Consider the following 16,376-nt stretch of genomic DNA (forward strand, 5'->3'; position numbering starts at 1 on the left):
GTCCTCTGACTCCAATGAACCACGGCACACCAGGGTCCTGGCAGGAAAGCATGAACCTTCTCGCATGGGCATCTGAGTGCAGTTTAACAACAGGGCTATTAAGGAAGATGTGGGCAGGAGGCAGGGGAAGCCCCATGCCTGCAGCCATGACCATGATGCTCTGTACCACTCCTAAGTCCGAAAGTGTCAAGGAGCAAGTGATTAGAGCCTGGTGACAAAGCTGGGTGCCACAGGAGCAGCAGCCTGATGAGGGACAGCCCACCAGCAGCAACTCTGCAGAAGGGCACTGGGTGAACAGATACCCTGACTCATTCTTGTTGTTTCTTCCTTCTTCTGGCCAGTGTGTCCCTTGGCCAGACAGAGGTGGGAGCCCAGGACAAGGCTGCCTGCTGCTGTAGGCTTCACAGTCAGAGACAGAGTGCTCTGGAGGGGCAGGTGGACAACATTCAGTGCACAGACCTACCATGAGGTTCCACTTCTCACAACTTGGCATCTCACAACCTTTGTCTCCCCAGCACTCCCAGGACAGCTCTGGAGGTATCTGGGCTTTCCAGCACCACCAGAACATTCCAGGCCCATCCAGACATTTACCAAGCCACGGCAGGTATTGATTGCCTGCCCCAGAATCCCAGAGCTACTAGGCTTGGCCCAGGGAGTCCACGATTACCATCTGTGCACCAGTGATGCCCAGAGGGCTGCTGGGGGCTACTGTGCAGAGTGACAGGGTTGAGATATCTTCCATAAACTCATGAGTTTCAATGATTTTTCCAGCTCATCATACTGGCAACTCCTCCTTAGAACCAGCTCCCAAGACTGTTAGAATTTCCTGGGATGATCACAAGGAGACAGAAGCAGAAAAGAGCTGAGGCTTTCTTGAGTTCCCAGACGTCCCCAGTCCCTGTCCCCAGCGGCAGCTCTGTCTCTGGATCGTAAGGCATTGTTCGTGTCTTTGCAACAGCTTCCTCTTTCTGTTAAACTGACTCCAGCTGGACTGCCCTAACCCATGGGCCTCCTCAGCTCGTCCTGATTTCAGACAGAAGCTACATCTTCCTCTGCCACCTGCTCTTCTGCTGACTGTGGGGACAGACATGCTTGCTTTGTGTAGCCAATGTTTTCCACCTTTAACCCACCCCCGTCCTCATTTCAAAAGCAAAGCTCAGATATAGTATCATTTCATCCATGAACATGTTATCAGTTTTATTGTAGCTAAATTTATTAATTATTCAAATATTTAAATTATTAAGACTTGTTTAAGAAATCCTTCCATATAAATTCTATAACTTTTCTTTAAAAACTAAGGTTTTGCTTTTTACTCTAATTATGTGACCACCTTGAACTGACATTTTGTGCGGAGAGAGGGAGAGTTCAGGAGGGCTGAAGGGAGTGTTCTGTGCCTTGACTGCTGTGGAGGTGCATAATCAGGCATTTGTCCAAACCCAGTGCTGTGCAGGATCGGGGTCAACTTACTGTATGTACGTACACCTTAGTAGACGTGATCTTTAAAATGATCACTAGCCACCAGGAAAATACAACTGAAACCAGTGCAAGGTGGGGGCCAGAGGACTCAGGAGCCAACATAGGAGCTGTTTCTCCATATTTTCTCTGGGGGATCAATAATTCTTCACTCTTGGTCCTTTTAGCTCAGGGGACTGATCCTCCCTAGTCTACAAGGGGGTTATAGGATCCCTGGTCTGGAGATCAGACCACTGTATTCCCCTGGCCACAGTGATTAGTTCAAGGTTAGGCCTGTGACCTAAGACCTGGCCAAAGAGCATATTCCAGTCCTGGCATAAGACATGACCTAAGAGGAAAGTAAATGGAAGCTCTAGGTAGGCCCACCCAGGGGCCGCTGGGAGTCAGAAGGAGCAGGGAGCTGACTGGCGGAGGAAACCTGCTCTGAGGAGGAAAGAAGCCATGGAAGAGGGCAAGCTCTGAGCGCGTGGCTCCAGCCTGGAGGTCCAGCTGTGCCTGCAGGCAGACACTGGACTCAGCCACTCTCTGAGTCAGTCAACTTGTCACTTTGCTGAAGTCAGTGGGGACTGTCAGTCAGGAAGCCTGCAGGACGGTCAGCCAGTCCAGTGGTCAATGATGGTTTTGTAGGGGACTGCTATAGTTTAGATATGAGGCGACTCCTCCTTAGAACTGGCTCCCAAGACTATTAGAATTTCTCGGGATAATCACAAGGAGATAGCAGCAGAGAAGAGCAGAGGCTCTGAAAGCATGTGTGACACAAGTAAGAATTTTCAGTGGTAAGACAATTGGGTTATGAGAGTCTTGAGCTAATCCGTGCATTAATCCCCTGATAGGGGTTAACTGGGTGGTGTCTGCAAGCAGGTGTGGCTGGAGGACACAGGTCATGGGCAGAGTGACGCTGGGGTTTGTCTTTTGTTCCGGGAGAGCAGAAGCCTCCCTGCTTCCTGATTGCCATGTCCTGAGCTGCTTTCCTCCTCCACACCCTCCATCATGCTAGATCTTGAACAAGTGACCCTTGAGACTCCACGTTCACTTTCACACTGGGTAATGAATGACAATCCTTGAATCACTGACACCACCCAGAGCCAGCAGGAATTCACCCTTGCAGTCGGGTCTCTCATCACCGCAAACCCTTGGCTTTGGCTGTGATGCCGAGGTGCCGAGGGGGACGCGCTTCTGTGTCTGGCCTCGCTCTGTCCGGGTCCCAGAGGTCCTCCAAGTCAGAGACGGGCCCTGCTCCGGCTGTTGCCCACAGTGAAGCAGACCCTTTAATGACTCCCGTCAGTTGGTTCTCCTTCAAGATCAGAACGGGACTTGCCTGATTATGCGCAATGGCCGTCACTGAGTGTCCACTTGGCAGTCCTCAATCACTTTACATTTTGTTTCCAGGTCCATGACTTGACCTGACCTCTTCCTGTCAACATCAGCAGTGGATTTTTGGTGAACAAAACAACTTGGGATTAAATCAAGAGCTGACCAACGAGATATGTGAGGGCCGCCAGCGTAACAGGGCCTGCTGTTTGACATTGAACCTTTCCTTTTTCAGTAAGGTGGAGGGCACTCTAACAACAAAGAGTATAGCACAGGAAATGCATAAGCCAGTAGCACGGTCTTGATTACCGAGAACCATGCACAAGGTGCTACACTTCTCCACAGCAGGCAGCTCAGGAGGTTGGTTGGTCTGCACTGTATCACCCAAACACATGAGCGGCGCCTTGTGTCAGGACCTCAGGAATGTCCATGCTCCATTACAACTTTATTGGACCACCCTACAGATGTGTCCCTCCATGACCAAACACCGTTATGCAGTGCCTGACCACAGCTTACAAGGTAGCATTTTAGAATCCTCTGTGTCCTGTAAACCAATGGAGTCCCGCAGAACCAACCAAACGGGCTTAGAAGCACTCGATTCAGCTGCACACCTGCAACAGGAGTAAGAAAGCACAGCTCACTGTACAAAGCTCCTTCCATAGGTAGCCAGCAAGGCCTTGGGGTGAAAGGTTACCTAAAGGAAAGCTGAAGTTCTACTTACTGGGTCCAGAGGTTTGGATCGTGCCCAAGTCATCACGGTGGAGAGCAGAATAAATACCTTTCTCTTTTCAAAATGGCTGACTTCTTCACTCAGCGCTGCAGGGCCAAAAAGCAGAGCAGTTATTTGGACCCATGCAGAATTTGCTTTAGCAATCACACGTACTATGAGATATCGGGGCGGGGGAGGGCTTGAAGTTTCTTCCTCAGCGAGCAATTTAGCTCCAGGGTGGGGGGTCACCTCTGAGGTTTCACTGTCCCACCCCCATCTGTCTTCTCCCCAATCCTCCCTCCCATTGCCTGATCCCTTCTGGGCTCAGCTCAAAAGTTTAACCCCTTCCCACGTCCTGTGTGCTATTAAACCCAAACTCGTGAGACTGAGGTTCTGAAATCGAGGGTTTATTGGACCGTTTCGGGAGCTAGCTGGAACAGATCCTGGGACACGTTCTGCTACTGCAAGCTGAACACTGGGTGGCGGTTGGAAATGTCTCCACCTGGCCCAAGAGCCAAGCAAGCGTACTACAGTGAGCACTGGGGGAAGAAAAGCATGAGCTGTTGACACGGAGGCCACACTGGTGCTGGATAAGAGGGGCCAGGAAATGCCAGTGGGGACAGGAGGACAGTCCACAGGCAGAACTTGCTCCTTCTGGATTGGTTGGGGCTGGTAGAGAAAGTTCATAGGTACCCAGGAGGCAGCAGTGGCACCTGCGGTCCGGTCCAGGGGTGGAACATACATCCAGGAGCGTGGAGCAGGTAGCTGCTAACTGACTGCAGTCCCTTCCTCCCTCCCCTGCCCCTCTGCCCTTTGTAATTAAGTTTATGGATCTCAGAACTGTCTCTCATCAGGGCTTTCACTGACTTGGGGGAGGGATGGGAATAATCCTGGCTGACATGAATTGGGACGGTTCATGGGCTTTATTGGATTCTTACCCTGTGAGACAGGTCCTGATATCACCTCTGTTTTACAGACTCAGGACCCGAGGCCCAGTCTGCCCTGAATCATGGAGGGGAGTGTTGGGGCAGGCCGTGCAATCCAGGCAGTGGCCTGCTGGGCTACGCCCCCACCCCTGCAGATATGGATGGAAGGGTGACTGCTGCCTGCCATGGTTTTGTCACACATTTAGGCACTGCACCTCCTTGAATGAATCTAGCAAGCGATTCCACTAAAATAGTCTTCATCTTGTAAATTTTCCAGAAAAAAAGGTGTAAGCCTTAAAATGAGGTCTACTTGAGTTGTCAGAGGGTCTAGAAGATACAGGTTCAGTCTCATGAGGTGATTCACTAAACAATGAGCTAGGAAAACAAGGACATGGTGACATCCTGAATGGAGAAGGCGTGTGGCTTCCTACCCCAACGTGGGGAAGTTTTAATGAATCAAGCTTAAGGACATTGTTTCACATATTTATCCCAAGTTCCAATGCTAATTTTAGTTTCTATTTTTATTCTAATAACAAAAAGATTGTCTCTTCAACCTCGTTTTGCTCTTTCGACCTTTCGGCTCGGCTGTGCTTCCGATCGGCCTATTTTGTGAACACTTGACACACTTTAAGGTCCTCTAACTGGGTGGCCCTTTCTATTTATGATATTTACAGCAGGTCTGAAATGATGTGCTTGTTCTCCTTCTGAACACACCATTTATGCAAATATGTAAATGTTTTCTTCTCATTTCTGATAATTTACCCTGCTCTCCTACGTCCTCTTGCCTGCCTATAGGGGATAGGCGAGGTAGGAGAATTCTGAAAATTTAAAACCCAAGTTAATAAAACATTATTAAAAGTTATATGTATCTATTGTAAGAAAAGCAAAATCTAAGAATGCGCCTGAGTTAAGTGACAAAGTCCCCACTGCTGTTCCCCCAGCCCCACCAACCCCACAGCCCCCAGGCGACTGCCAGGAGAGGAAGGGTCCCTGAGTACACTTTCCTGCACACAGTCACCCTGTGGCTCAAAAACAATGCGATTCAGTCAAAGCTCTTCCTCCAAAAGGAGACGTAAAATTTTCTTAATTGTGTAAATCAGGATGAAGAAGACCCTGCGAAACGCACTCCACGATCTGCAGCTTATGGCAGGGAGTAGTCTCAAAGTCTGAGAAGGGATTGGATTCCCCTGAGGCTGTGGAGAGGTCCTAAGGGAGGGGGATGCACATCTGTCCCAACGGCTGCTGCTGTTTGGATCTCAAGTGTCCCCCAAAGGCTTAGTGCTGAAGGCTTGGTCCCCAGCTGATGGCACCCTTGGGAAGCAGTGGGAACTCTGGGGGTGGGGGATGGGTGGAAGGGAGCAGTCCCTGGGGGCGTGTCCTTGACAGGGATCTTGGCCCCTCCTCTCTGCTTCCCCATGAGGTGAGCTGCTCCCCTGGCACTACCCAGCTTATGACCGGCCTCCTCACAGGCCCAAAGCAACAGGGCCTCCAACCTGGACTGAAACCTCTGAAACTGTGAAGCAAGCTAAACCTTTAAATTGTTTTTCTTAGCTATTTTGCACAGCAATGGAAAACTAAGTAACAAAAGGGCCATCCATACAGGCTGTTTTTTTTCCCCAGGTGCTGAGAATTGAACCCAGAGCTTTGAGCAGGAAGTCACTTTGGGAAAGTAGGGACAGAGTAGAAAGGAAATGCAGGCAATTGTTGCTTTATTCTAAGCTCTACTGTGCTTTATAGTTCTGAAAACATCTAGATTTTATTTCAGAAAAAAATGTTAGAAATTTAAAGAAAATTACAAGCATGCATTATAAGAAAAATCAATTTTTCAAAAATAAGTGCTCAAAACCATTAGCTTCAATTATTATTTCAGATGGTACAATAATATATCATCTGTAAGTATTTGCTAGGGGACACAATGTAGAGAGGAGGCACAATGCAGAGAGTAGGGCTTAAGCAAGCTCTGTTCCAAAAGATGACAGCGCTCATGTTTTTGATTTATGCCTCACTGAACAAAATTTAGGCACAAAGTTGTGAGAAATTGAACATTCCAAGCTCCACAAATCCATCATTTCCCTGAATATGTACAGTCATCCCTAGGTTCCATTCTATTTCTTTAATTTAGCCAAAAAATAGTTTTGCTATTGATTGAATTAAGCCGTTGGCAAAGTACTGCCTGTTTTTATAAATAAACTTTTTTGGAACCCAGTCCATTCACGTACATGCTGTTTACAGCTTCTTTTTCCTACACTCATGGAGCAGTTGGCTTACAACTAACTCCACAGACATAGTCAGTAGCACCGATTGCATACTTTAGGTAAGTCAGTTTTCCCATGGCCCTAATTTATCTAATGTTCATTAGATGACTCTTAGACAAAGAAAGATGCACAAAATAATGCTCTTTACAACTATAAAGTGTAAATAAGAGACCAGGGACCAGGGGTGGCGCTCAGTGTCAAAGCACTTGCCACACATTCTGAGCCCAGGGTTCAATCTGCAGCAGCTCCAAAAAAAAAAAAAAAACGTCAATAAAAGATGAGCTGCTGAGGTAAGAGTGCCCCTCACTGACCAGACACTGCCCACACAGCCTCCTCCACTTGCTGCGAGCTCTCAGTGATGTTGTAAATGACCACGTCACACTCCAGCAGGCGCAGGAGAAGGTCTTCTCTGGAGATGGTCTGGAAAGAGAAGTGACAGTCTCTTGCAGAGGGCTAACACGGTGATCTTGATATTTAGACAGGATGCAACTTCCAGATCAGGCTGCCTGGAGGAGTAAGTACCACGGGAAATATTTGCAGATGGATTTGGATGTAACATGAACATTTGGCTCCTTTCTGTGTGGAGTTTTCAAGTGACAAAGAAGTCTGAGGAAACAGCCTGGAACAGGTGATTAAAAAATGGTGCAATGATATCGGGTCCTCCCTCTGCATGCCGTTCCCACCCCAGCTCAGACCATGTTGGAGGACTGCGAGTGAGCATTGAAAAGCGACACAAACCCCATGCGAGATTATTTGAGCAGCTACGTATCAGGAATCACTTAAAAGTGCTGTGAGTAATTGGTTTGAATTATTGGGAACCCTCAAGATGGAAAGAATCTGGACGTAAGGTACCTAATTACACTTGATAGTTGGGACTATTTTAAAAACATGGAAACTAGCAGGGCAAGGTGGCTTAATCCCAGCTACCTGGGAGGCTGATGCAGGAGTACTGATAGTTTGAGACCAGCCTCATCAATTTAGTGAAGCCCCAAGTAACTTAGCAAGATCGTGTCTCAATAGAAAACATAAAAAAGGGCTGCAGATATAGCTCAGACCACTGAGCTATATCCGCAGACCTTTTATATATTTTCTATTGAGACAGGATCTTGCTAAGCACCCTGGGTTTATCCTCAGTACCAAAGATAAACAAATAAATATGGTCAGACCTATCCAGGATCAAATAGGTACATTTTCAAGAGAGTTGTTGTCCTGACCCACATTCCTGAATCCCTTTGTTCACCTGACAAAGATCTGTGGTTCTGCTTTTGGCCCTAGGATAGAGGCAAAATAATTAACAGTTATATGGTTGCTAATATTAAGGGCGTCATGTATGTGCATATGTGTGTGCATTTTAGGGGAAAATTTTAGCAAATAAAAGACCTGGACTCGACTAAGCAAATGGCAGCCTGCTCTTGGATACTTATAAGAAGGCCTTCATCTGGGGCACAGTGCGGCCAGCAGAACAGGCTGCTTTGCAATGCCACACTCACTCCCTCAGCCAAGCATCATCCTTGTATGGTGCGCAACCTGCATAGCTTCCCATGGCAATCCTAAGTGTGTGAAAGGGGCTTAGAGGAACCTTTGAGATTCAATGAACTTGAGAAAGATGTGATTATGTCTCATAGGAGCTGACATTTGAGTTGGGTTGGAGGGGCAAATATGAGCTCACTGGCAGAGTTTGGAATGCCCAGGGAACAGCAGGTGATTTGCCAAATAGAGGCTTTTTTTTTTTTTTTTTTTTTTTTTTTGGTACTGGGAATTGAACTCAGGGGCACTTGACCACTGAACCACATCCCCAGCCCTGTTTTGTATTTTATTTAGAAACAGGGTCTCACTGAGAGGCTTGGCTTTAATATTCTTTTTTTTTTTTTTTTTTAGTTTTCGGCAGACACAACATCTTTGTTTTTTTTTTTTTTTTTGTATAAGGTGCTGAGGATCGAACCCGGGCCGCACGCATGCCAGGCGAGTGTGCTACCGCTTGAGCCACATCCCCAGCCCCTGAGGCTGGCTTTGAACTCATGATCTTCCTGCCTCAGCCTCCTGAGCTGTGGGATTACAAGCATGTGCCACGGTGTACGACCAAATAGAGGCACCTTTCACATCATGGACCAGCTCCACGTTTTCCATGCTCAACTCCCCTCCCTTTTCTGTCACTCTGCTTCTTCCCACTGGCTCCCCACAACCCGGGCACTAGCTATACTGGCTCTTTCTAGTTGAAAGCGCACGGTACTCTGGGTTGTTTCATCTGCCTAGCAAGCCTCAGTCTGGAGGCCCAGCCTCATCTCCAGGAGGCTCCTGGATCAGAAGGTCGGGGGGAGTGAGGGGCCTCACTGTCTGGGATCTGAAGCTGCATTTGCCTGTCTGTGGATCAGGCCAGAGCTTGTCCCCTTGACCTTCAGGGTGCTCAGGGTGCTGCTGTGTGTGCCCCTGGTGCACCTAGCTCCTGGTTTGCTGTGGAGCTCCTGCTGGGCTGTGAGCTCTCTATCTGTGGACCCCGGGTCTGCTCCGTGCACATTCACTGAGTCAGATCTGGGGACACACGAGAGCCCTGGGATCTGAATGCATGCAAGTGCCAGTTGGGAGGCTTGGGAGCTCTCAAAAGTGGCTGAGGACCATGCCCAGTGGGCTGTGGAGGCGAGGTGGGTTAGGAGTGCACAGAGGCCTTGTGTGGGAGACCAATCCTGCATGTGACTGAGTCACACTCCCTGGCTGGGTGCTGAGGCGCTCAGTCACAGAAATGTGGCAGAGCTTTCCCTATCCTTCTTGGGTTCGAGGGTCGGTGTGTCTTGCTACAGCCTCATGGTGAAGCTATGTTCACTTGTTCCTTTGTAATATAACCCCTTGCCCTGTTTAGGATAGAATCTTCCATGGAAATGCCTTGTGTGTGTCCCCTTCTCTTATGGTGCCCTTGGGTGTGGCCTACCCAGGTGTCAGTCAACCTGCTGACAGTGGACATCATGAAGATAGACTCAGCCCCCTGAAACCTGACCCCTTGCCTCATTTAAATAGTTTCTCCTCAATAAAAAGGGTCAGCACGTGCTTTCACTCTCTCTCTTCCTGCAGACCCTTAAGGTCAGAGGAGCTGTCACAGCGACCCCAAAGAAAAAGGTATTATGTCACTTGTGTGGTTATTTTGTGCAGCCCAGTTAGCCCAGTTCAACTGGAGTGACCCCTGAGCCCTTTAGTCTCGAGAACAGAAACCCGGCAAGCTTGGGCGGAGAGTGAGTATGTGATGGCAGTTACAGTGGTTTTTGTTGGTTTTTTGCCATGCTGGAATCAAACCCAGGGGTACTTCACCCCTGAGCTACGTCCCCAGCCCTTTTTATTTTTTATTTTGAGACAGGGTCTTGCTAAGTAAATTGCCCAGGCTGGCCTTAAACTTGGAATCCTCCTGCCTCAGCGTCCCGGGTTGCTGGGATTATAGACATGTGCCACTGTGGCCTGTACAATATTCATTTTTAAGTTTTATTTTTAATTGATACATAATAATTGTACAAGTTTATGGGGTAATGGGTTAAATCTTGAAGGATGACTAGCGCTGGCTGGTTGAAGGAGGAGGAAGGTGGTCTGGGGACAGTGTGCTCAAGGCTGTACGGTAGGGTTCAGGGAGCAGCAGGTGGGACAGGGTGGGAGGGGTTCCCTGGGACCCCTGGGAGAGGAGGCCCCCTTTCTCGTGGGCATTCGGATGTCTCCGGTGAGTGCTGTGTAGACTGTGTGCGTGGAGGTGATAGTGTTTCACAGTAAGACACAATACCATGGTCCACGGTTCCTGGGTGGCTTGTTATCAAAGGTCATGCCGCCATGGTTCAGAGTGGTTGTGGGTAACGCAGGGCAGAAGTTAGGTTAAGCACAGCATAAAAAGAATGTTAGGCGCCTGAGAGTCCAAATTAGATCCATCCTTTCCAAGATTGTCTGATCTAAATTATTTTTTCAGGCAAAAATTTCAGCCACTTCAGGAAAAAGCCCTGCCACCATCGTGCTGCCGCACACCCTGCACCTGCAGCGACAGGGAAGGGGAAGACCAGAACAGCCACACTCAAGGAGGCACTGGGAGGGAACCTTCCCTGAGAAACGGAGAAAGCCCCCCGACTCACCGAGTAGGTCTCCACCGCAAAGTTGGGCCCCGGGCTCTCTGGCTGGGAGAGCGTGCCCACGATCTGGAACGTGCCCTCCTTCAGCCTGAAAGATGAGGCTTCCCGGGCAGCTGGCTTTTCATCTTCCTCTTCTTCTTCCTCTGTAATTTCTTCCAGGGATGCCCCAACGACGCAGTTAGACAGGTACTGCAGGAAAACACATTCCCAAACTCTGAGTGCACAGGAGCGCAAGGAGAGTCGATGCCTGGCAGTTCCAAACACCAGTCTTTCCCATGGGCTTGCTGGGTGCCACCAGGGTCAAGCTGGTGCTCGGCAGACTGTCATCTCAGTGAACTTCCTGCCCACAAAGACCCCGCCGAGGGGTACTGCTGATTGCCCACTCCCTGGATGAGAAGCTTTCTGGCAGAGCTGGATAACCCACCCAAGGAACTTCCCTGCATCAGCAATAGGCAGAGTCGACTCTAGTGAAGATGTTTGTCTTGTCCACTTGAAACAGAAATGGGATGTGAGCCATTTAAGGGTTTTTTAGTAGTCACATAAAAAAAAAAAAGTAACGAGAGCTAGGGAGGGATGTAGCTGAGAGGTTGAGCACTAACTTGCCTCGCATGTGTGAGGCCCTGGGTTCAGACTCCCAGCACTTAGAAAAAAAAGTAAGATGAAATTAGTTAATTTAATTAATGCTTTATTTAATTCAATAAATCCAAACTACTATCAATTTAGTATATAATCAACATAAAACAATTAATGAGACATGTTCTTTTTTTTTTAATACTACGTCTTCCAAACATGATATGCATTTACACTTTCACTGGTAACACTGAAGTGTAACCTATCTTTGGGATAGCCTATCCAACATTTCAGAGTTCCATATATATATATCTCCTGTTAGATGTGGATAATCTTATTTTAATTTACATATTAAACTTTGTAAATAATAAAGACATTGCTGTACCTGAGGAATGAAAACTAACAAAACCAACCCAAGTCCCACCTCATTTATTTTGATAAACACTGCGAGGTGGCATGCCAGGTTGTTAGCTTCAACCTCTTATTGGAAGAGAGTGTCCCAAATACATTTCGATTGTATCTCAAACATACATAATCAATTTTATTATCCCATGTCGCAGATGAGGAAATTGATGCCCAGCAGTAAGTAACTTTTCCAAGATGACGGCTCAGGTACTGAGAACTGAGAGAGGGGTTGTGGGTTGCCAGCTGGGCAAGGGCTCTACCACTAAGCCACATGCCCATCCCTTTTTATTTTGAGGCAAGGCCTTGCTCAATTGCTGAGGCTGTCTTTGAACTTGTGATCCTGGGCCTCAGCCTCCTGAGCCACTGGGATTACAGGCTGTGCCACTGCACCCAGCCTCCATTTCTTTTTTTGTGTTTCATATTTCCATTGCCATGTTGTTTAGTACAGATTAACAGCAATTGCCTGGTATTTGAAAGAGGCCCTGCTTCATTAAGGACTAATCAGAAAATTTTGCTATTGAAAAACTTTTGAAAAAGATCTTTGCATACCACAGAGGTTTTGTTATATGTTGTAAAACACAGTCAACATCAAAAGGAATGAACTAAAGGTCAAAGTGTTTTTCTTCCCTCATTCCTAACCTCAGTCATGTGACTTTTTTTATACATGCCAGTGGCTTGCCATGGGATTCAGAACACAAACCAAACTGCCGAGCCAGGCCCTGCACATCTAGCCCTCTGTGCCTGAACCTGCTTCACTGGTTTAGGCCACAAATACCTATGAGTGCTGACTGTTCGTCACTCAGGAGCTGATAAGGGTCACATTGTGACTGACTTCTGTGGGACTCTTCCTCCATAAAAATATATTAAATATTATATTTTATGACAGCATGCTATAAAGCTAAACATAATCTCTGACAATAAAATTTCATTTGTTTTTGGTTTTTATTTGCTGATTTTAAAATAAATTAAAATGCTTTTATGGGCCCAAAGTCTTGTGGGCCCATCTTGAGAAGATAGCACATCAGACACTCTAACTTCATCCCACCAAGGTATTGCCCTCTCTGTGCCCTGTGAGCAGTTCCCTGGCTGGACCCTCATCCAGCCTGGGCGGCCTCAGGAGAGCTCCCACTAGGAGCTCTCCCCACTCACCGTCATCTCACCTTCTCTTCCTTCAGAGTACTCGGGACACATTGAACTATCTTGTTTACTGAAAATAGTACTTACTATCTTCTTCCAGCAGAGGCAGACAGAAGTAGCCTTTTTTTTTTTTTTTTTTTTTTTTTTTTTTTTAAATCTTATTCATTGTCCAGTTCTCTGGGCTCAGCATAGTACCTGGCATTTCATAGGTGCTGATGAATGCGTGAATCCCATCCAACAGAAAGGATCTTAGTTGAGTTTCTTGTATAGCCTTTGAGACATTTTCTGTGCCTATCTACCTATCCATCCATCCATATTCTCCATATCTGTCTTTTCTCTCTCTGAGAGAAAAAAAAAAGACAAAGAGAGAGGGAACATGTTTATGTGTGTGCATGTGCGCTGGGGATGGAACCCCGGGTGTTATGCATGCTAAGCCCTGCTTTACCACTAAGTTATACCCTCAACTTATATTTGTCTTTTTTTTTGAGGTACTAGGGGTTGAATCCAGGGGCATTCTACCCCTAAATTAAATCTTCAACCTTTTCAAATTTTTATTTTTTTTATTTGGAGACAGGGTCTTGCTAAGTTGCCAAGGTTAGCCTTCAATTTGTGATCCTCCTGCCTCAGCATCCCAGTTAGCCAATATTACAGGTATGTGCCACAGCACTCAGCTATATCTGTCCTTTTAATACTCCCCTTCTTTGAAAATTTTTATTGTACTGTTTTAGTTTGTTTTTGTCCTTGCCCCTTATTGCCCCCCTTTGCTGTTAATTTGGAGGATGTATCATGTGTTTTGAATCCCTTATAGTAGGTATATATCATACACATGGTTTATATGTATAATTACATGCTATAAAATATGCAAATTTTACACATAAATTATGTAGCTAAATCTCTGTTTCTGACTCATGAACTTTAGATGGTGAATGCGGTAGAATGGTCTTTCCAAATTCCTGTTCTCCTGCAATCTCTAACATAGTGTACTTTGCAAATAGGGTCTTTGCAGATGTAGTCAAAATAAATCCATACTGGATTAGGATGGACCCTAATCCCATGACTGTTGTCCTTATCAGAAGAAATTAGGGTACAGAGACTCAGAGGACACCATGTGAGGAATGAGGCAGAGATGGGGACAACGGGTCTGTCAGCTAAGAGATGTCAAGGATTGCAGGCTCCCAGACAAGCCAGGAGAGAAAGGTGGCATAGATCCCCTCCCCGCAGAGGTTCTAGAAGCAAGTAGCCCTGCTGACACCTTGATGTTGCACTTCCTTCAAGAAATGTGAGATGATAGAGTCTCTTGTTTGAAGTTATCTAGTTTGTGGTGATTTGTTATCACAGCCCTAGGAAACCAGTGCAGACACTTGGTACTAGAGCTGCATCCTATTTTAGGCAGTTTTGTCTTGTTTGAATCTGAAATCATTAGCTTCAGAGGTTCCCAGGGTGAGGTTAGACTTCTGTGTCACTCCAGAGGGCACAATTAAGATCAAAGGGTCCTACCAAGGGGAATGACAGATTCATGACTTTCTGGTTTCAGCACACCAACTTAAGATGAAGGGCCCCTGGGTTTTCCTTTTGAATATCTTCATTTTCCAGAACAAAAGATGGAGGTACTCCAGCCCAAAGAGTGCCTGTTACATAACATGCTCACAAAAGAGCCGGACTAATGAAAAATGCTTCATGAACTTGACTTTTCCATCACATGCCTGCTTCAGATGCAGTGGCAGCATAGAGAGACAACCTCGTTAGGAGGGAGGAGACTCAGTCAGGAGGCTAGGTCCTGCCCCGAATCCTCTACATGAACCTGGACAAGTCCATTTCTCCCTCTGAGCCTCAGTTTGTCCTTAGTTCCCAGGGAGGAAGCAGGACTGGACCTGTGATCTCCAAACACTTGTGTTTCCAGCTGGGAGCCCATGTCTAGCCTGGTTGCGAACCGGGGCCCAGGGGGTATTGGCGGTGGCCAGGACATGGGACTTCCTCAGGGGAGGCGGGTGGGGGCCAGGTACCCGGCGGCGCGGCCAGGGGTCCGGCTCTGCGCCGCGGCGGCTCACCTTCCCGATGTTCCTGCTGCTGTAGGTGTCCAGCAGGTTTATAAACACCCTCTGGACCCGGATAACTTTCTCCGGAGGGGCAGCAAATTCGTCTTCAGCCATGGTGGGAGCTTCGCTGGTTACTAAGGTGAAAGAGTCCCTCGGTTGCTAAGGAGGCGGGTCCCGGGAGGCCGTTCCAGTCGGGCTCTTTGGGGGCGTGGCTTGGGCGGTGGGTGGAGCGTGCTGGCCAGGGGCGTGGCTCTGGCTCTGGGTGGGGCATTTCCGGGAGGAGGTGTGTCGCGCGGGGCGGGGCCCCCAGGGGGCGTGGCGTGGCTCTGGCGCTCGGTGGGGCATTTCCGGGAGGGGGTGTATCGCGCAGGCCCGGGTGTCTCGGAGGGGGCGTGGCGTGGGCGCTGGGCGGGGCATTTCCGGGAGGGGGTGTATCGCGCAGGCCCGGGTGTCTCGGAGGGGGCGTGGCGTGGGCGCTGGGCGGGGCATTTCCTGGAGGAGGCGTGTTCCGAGGGGCGGGGAGTCCCCGGAGCGGGCCTGGCGTGACTCGGGCGCTGGGCGGGGCATGGCGGGAGTGCCGGGTTCCCGCCTGGGGTTTCGGGTGCCCGGTCGGTTTGTGGGCTGCAGTTTGGGGTCCCAAGTGAGCGCTTTTCCCGGCAGCGGTGCACTTGCAGTCTGTTCTCATTTTACCGTACGACCCACCGCGTGCCCTCTGGCCGAGGCGTCTCCTTTTGGAGCCTCATTCGGCGTCTGTCACACGGGGCCAGGTGATCTCTGTTCCCTTTCATTTCTTTCCACTTGACCAACAATATTGATATGATGACCCTGACGAAAGGATCATCCCCTGAACCAAGCTGAGCCTCGGGCGGTCCTTCTCCTGTGGAACGGTCTCCGGGGCGACGCGACTGCGTCCTCTACTGGACAGAGAAGCGGCTGCCTCGGGGCTGGGGGGCCAGGACCCCGGAACTACAGCGTGGGCGGTCTCCTCCGCGCAGCCTCCCGCGGTCGGGTCCACCGGGCTCAACTGGCTTAGGGGTCGTTCCAGAAGACTTCTGAGGGTGAGGAGGAGCGCCACTAGAGGCCGTGTGGTGCCCAGGGTTCACTCACGTTCACAAACGGATGAAATTTGCACGCTTGACCTTCTTTCCAAATGAGATTACCCGTAGAATTTGCTAAATTAAATCAAAAAAATAACTTATTAGTGGACCTCAAAGGTTGTGCTGGACTATGAATATATTCTGTAGTTATTTTAGAACAAATAGCCCGATTGTATAAAAAAATTTAAAAATTTAAAAACGTTAATTTGTTAAATGTAAGTATTCCACATATACAGCGTTTTATTTCCCCCTATGGCTGCTTTTTTTTTTTTTTTTTTTCCCCAGTGCTGAGGAATGCTAAGCAAGTCCTTTACCACTGAGCTACATACTCATCCCTCCACATTTTTAATACTGATTGCTTTGAAA

General features: G+C 48.2%; 1 protein-coding gene across 4 annotated transcripts in view; it reads right to left on the reverse strand.

The window, feature by feature from the left end:
* Window positions 1-15,027, reverse strand: part of Ak7 (adenylate kinase 7) — a 63,349-nt gene extending 48,322 nt beyond the window's left edge. For all 4 annotated transcript variants that reach the window (XM_076849687.2, XM_076849688.2, XM_076849686.2 and 1 more), the window contains exons 1-4: window positions 14,926-15,027; window positions 10,769-10,954; window positions 6,986-7,094; window positions 3,506-3,600 (exon numbers count right to left, since the gene is read on the reverse strand). In XM_076849687.2, the coding sequence (XP_076705802.2) occupies window positions 3,506-3,600; window positions 6,986-7,094; window positions 10,769-10,954; window positions 14,926-15,027 (492 nt within the window). The remainder of the gene's footprint in view (window positions 1-3,505; window positions 3,601-6,985; window positions 7,095-10,768; window positions 10,955-14,925) is intronic.
* Window positions 15,028-16,376: the final 1,349 nt, after the last annotated feature.

Source organism: Callospermophilus lateralis, chromosome 3 (genome assembly GCF_048772815.1).
Source record: "Callospermophilus lateralis isolate mCalLat2 chromosome 3, mCalLat2.hap1, whole genome shotgun sequence".
Classification (NCBI taxonomy): domain Eukaryota; kingdom Metazoa; phylum Chordata; class Mammalia; order Rodentia; family Sciuridae; genus Callospermophilus; species Callospermophilus lateralis.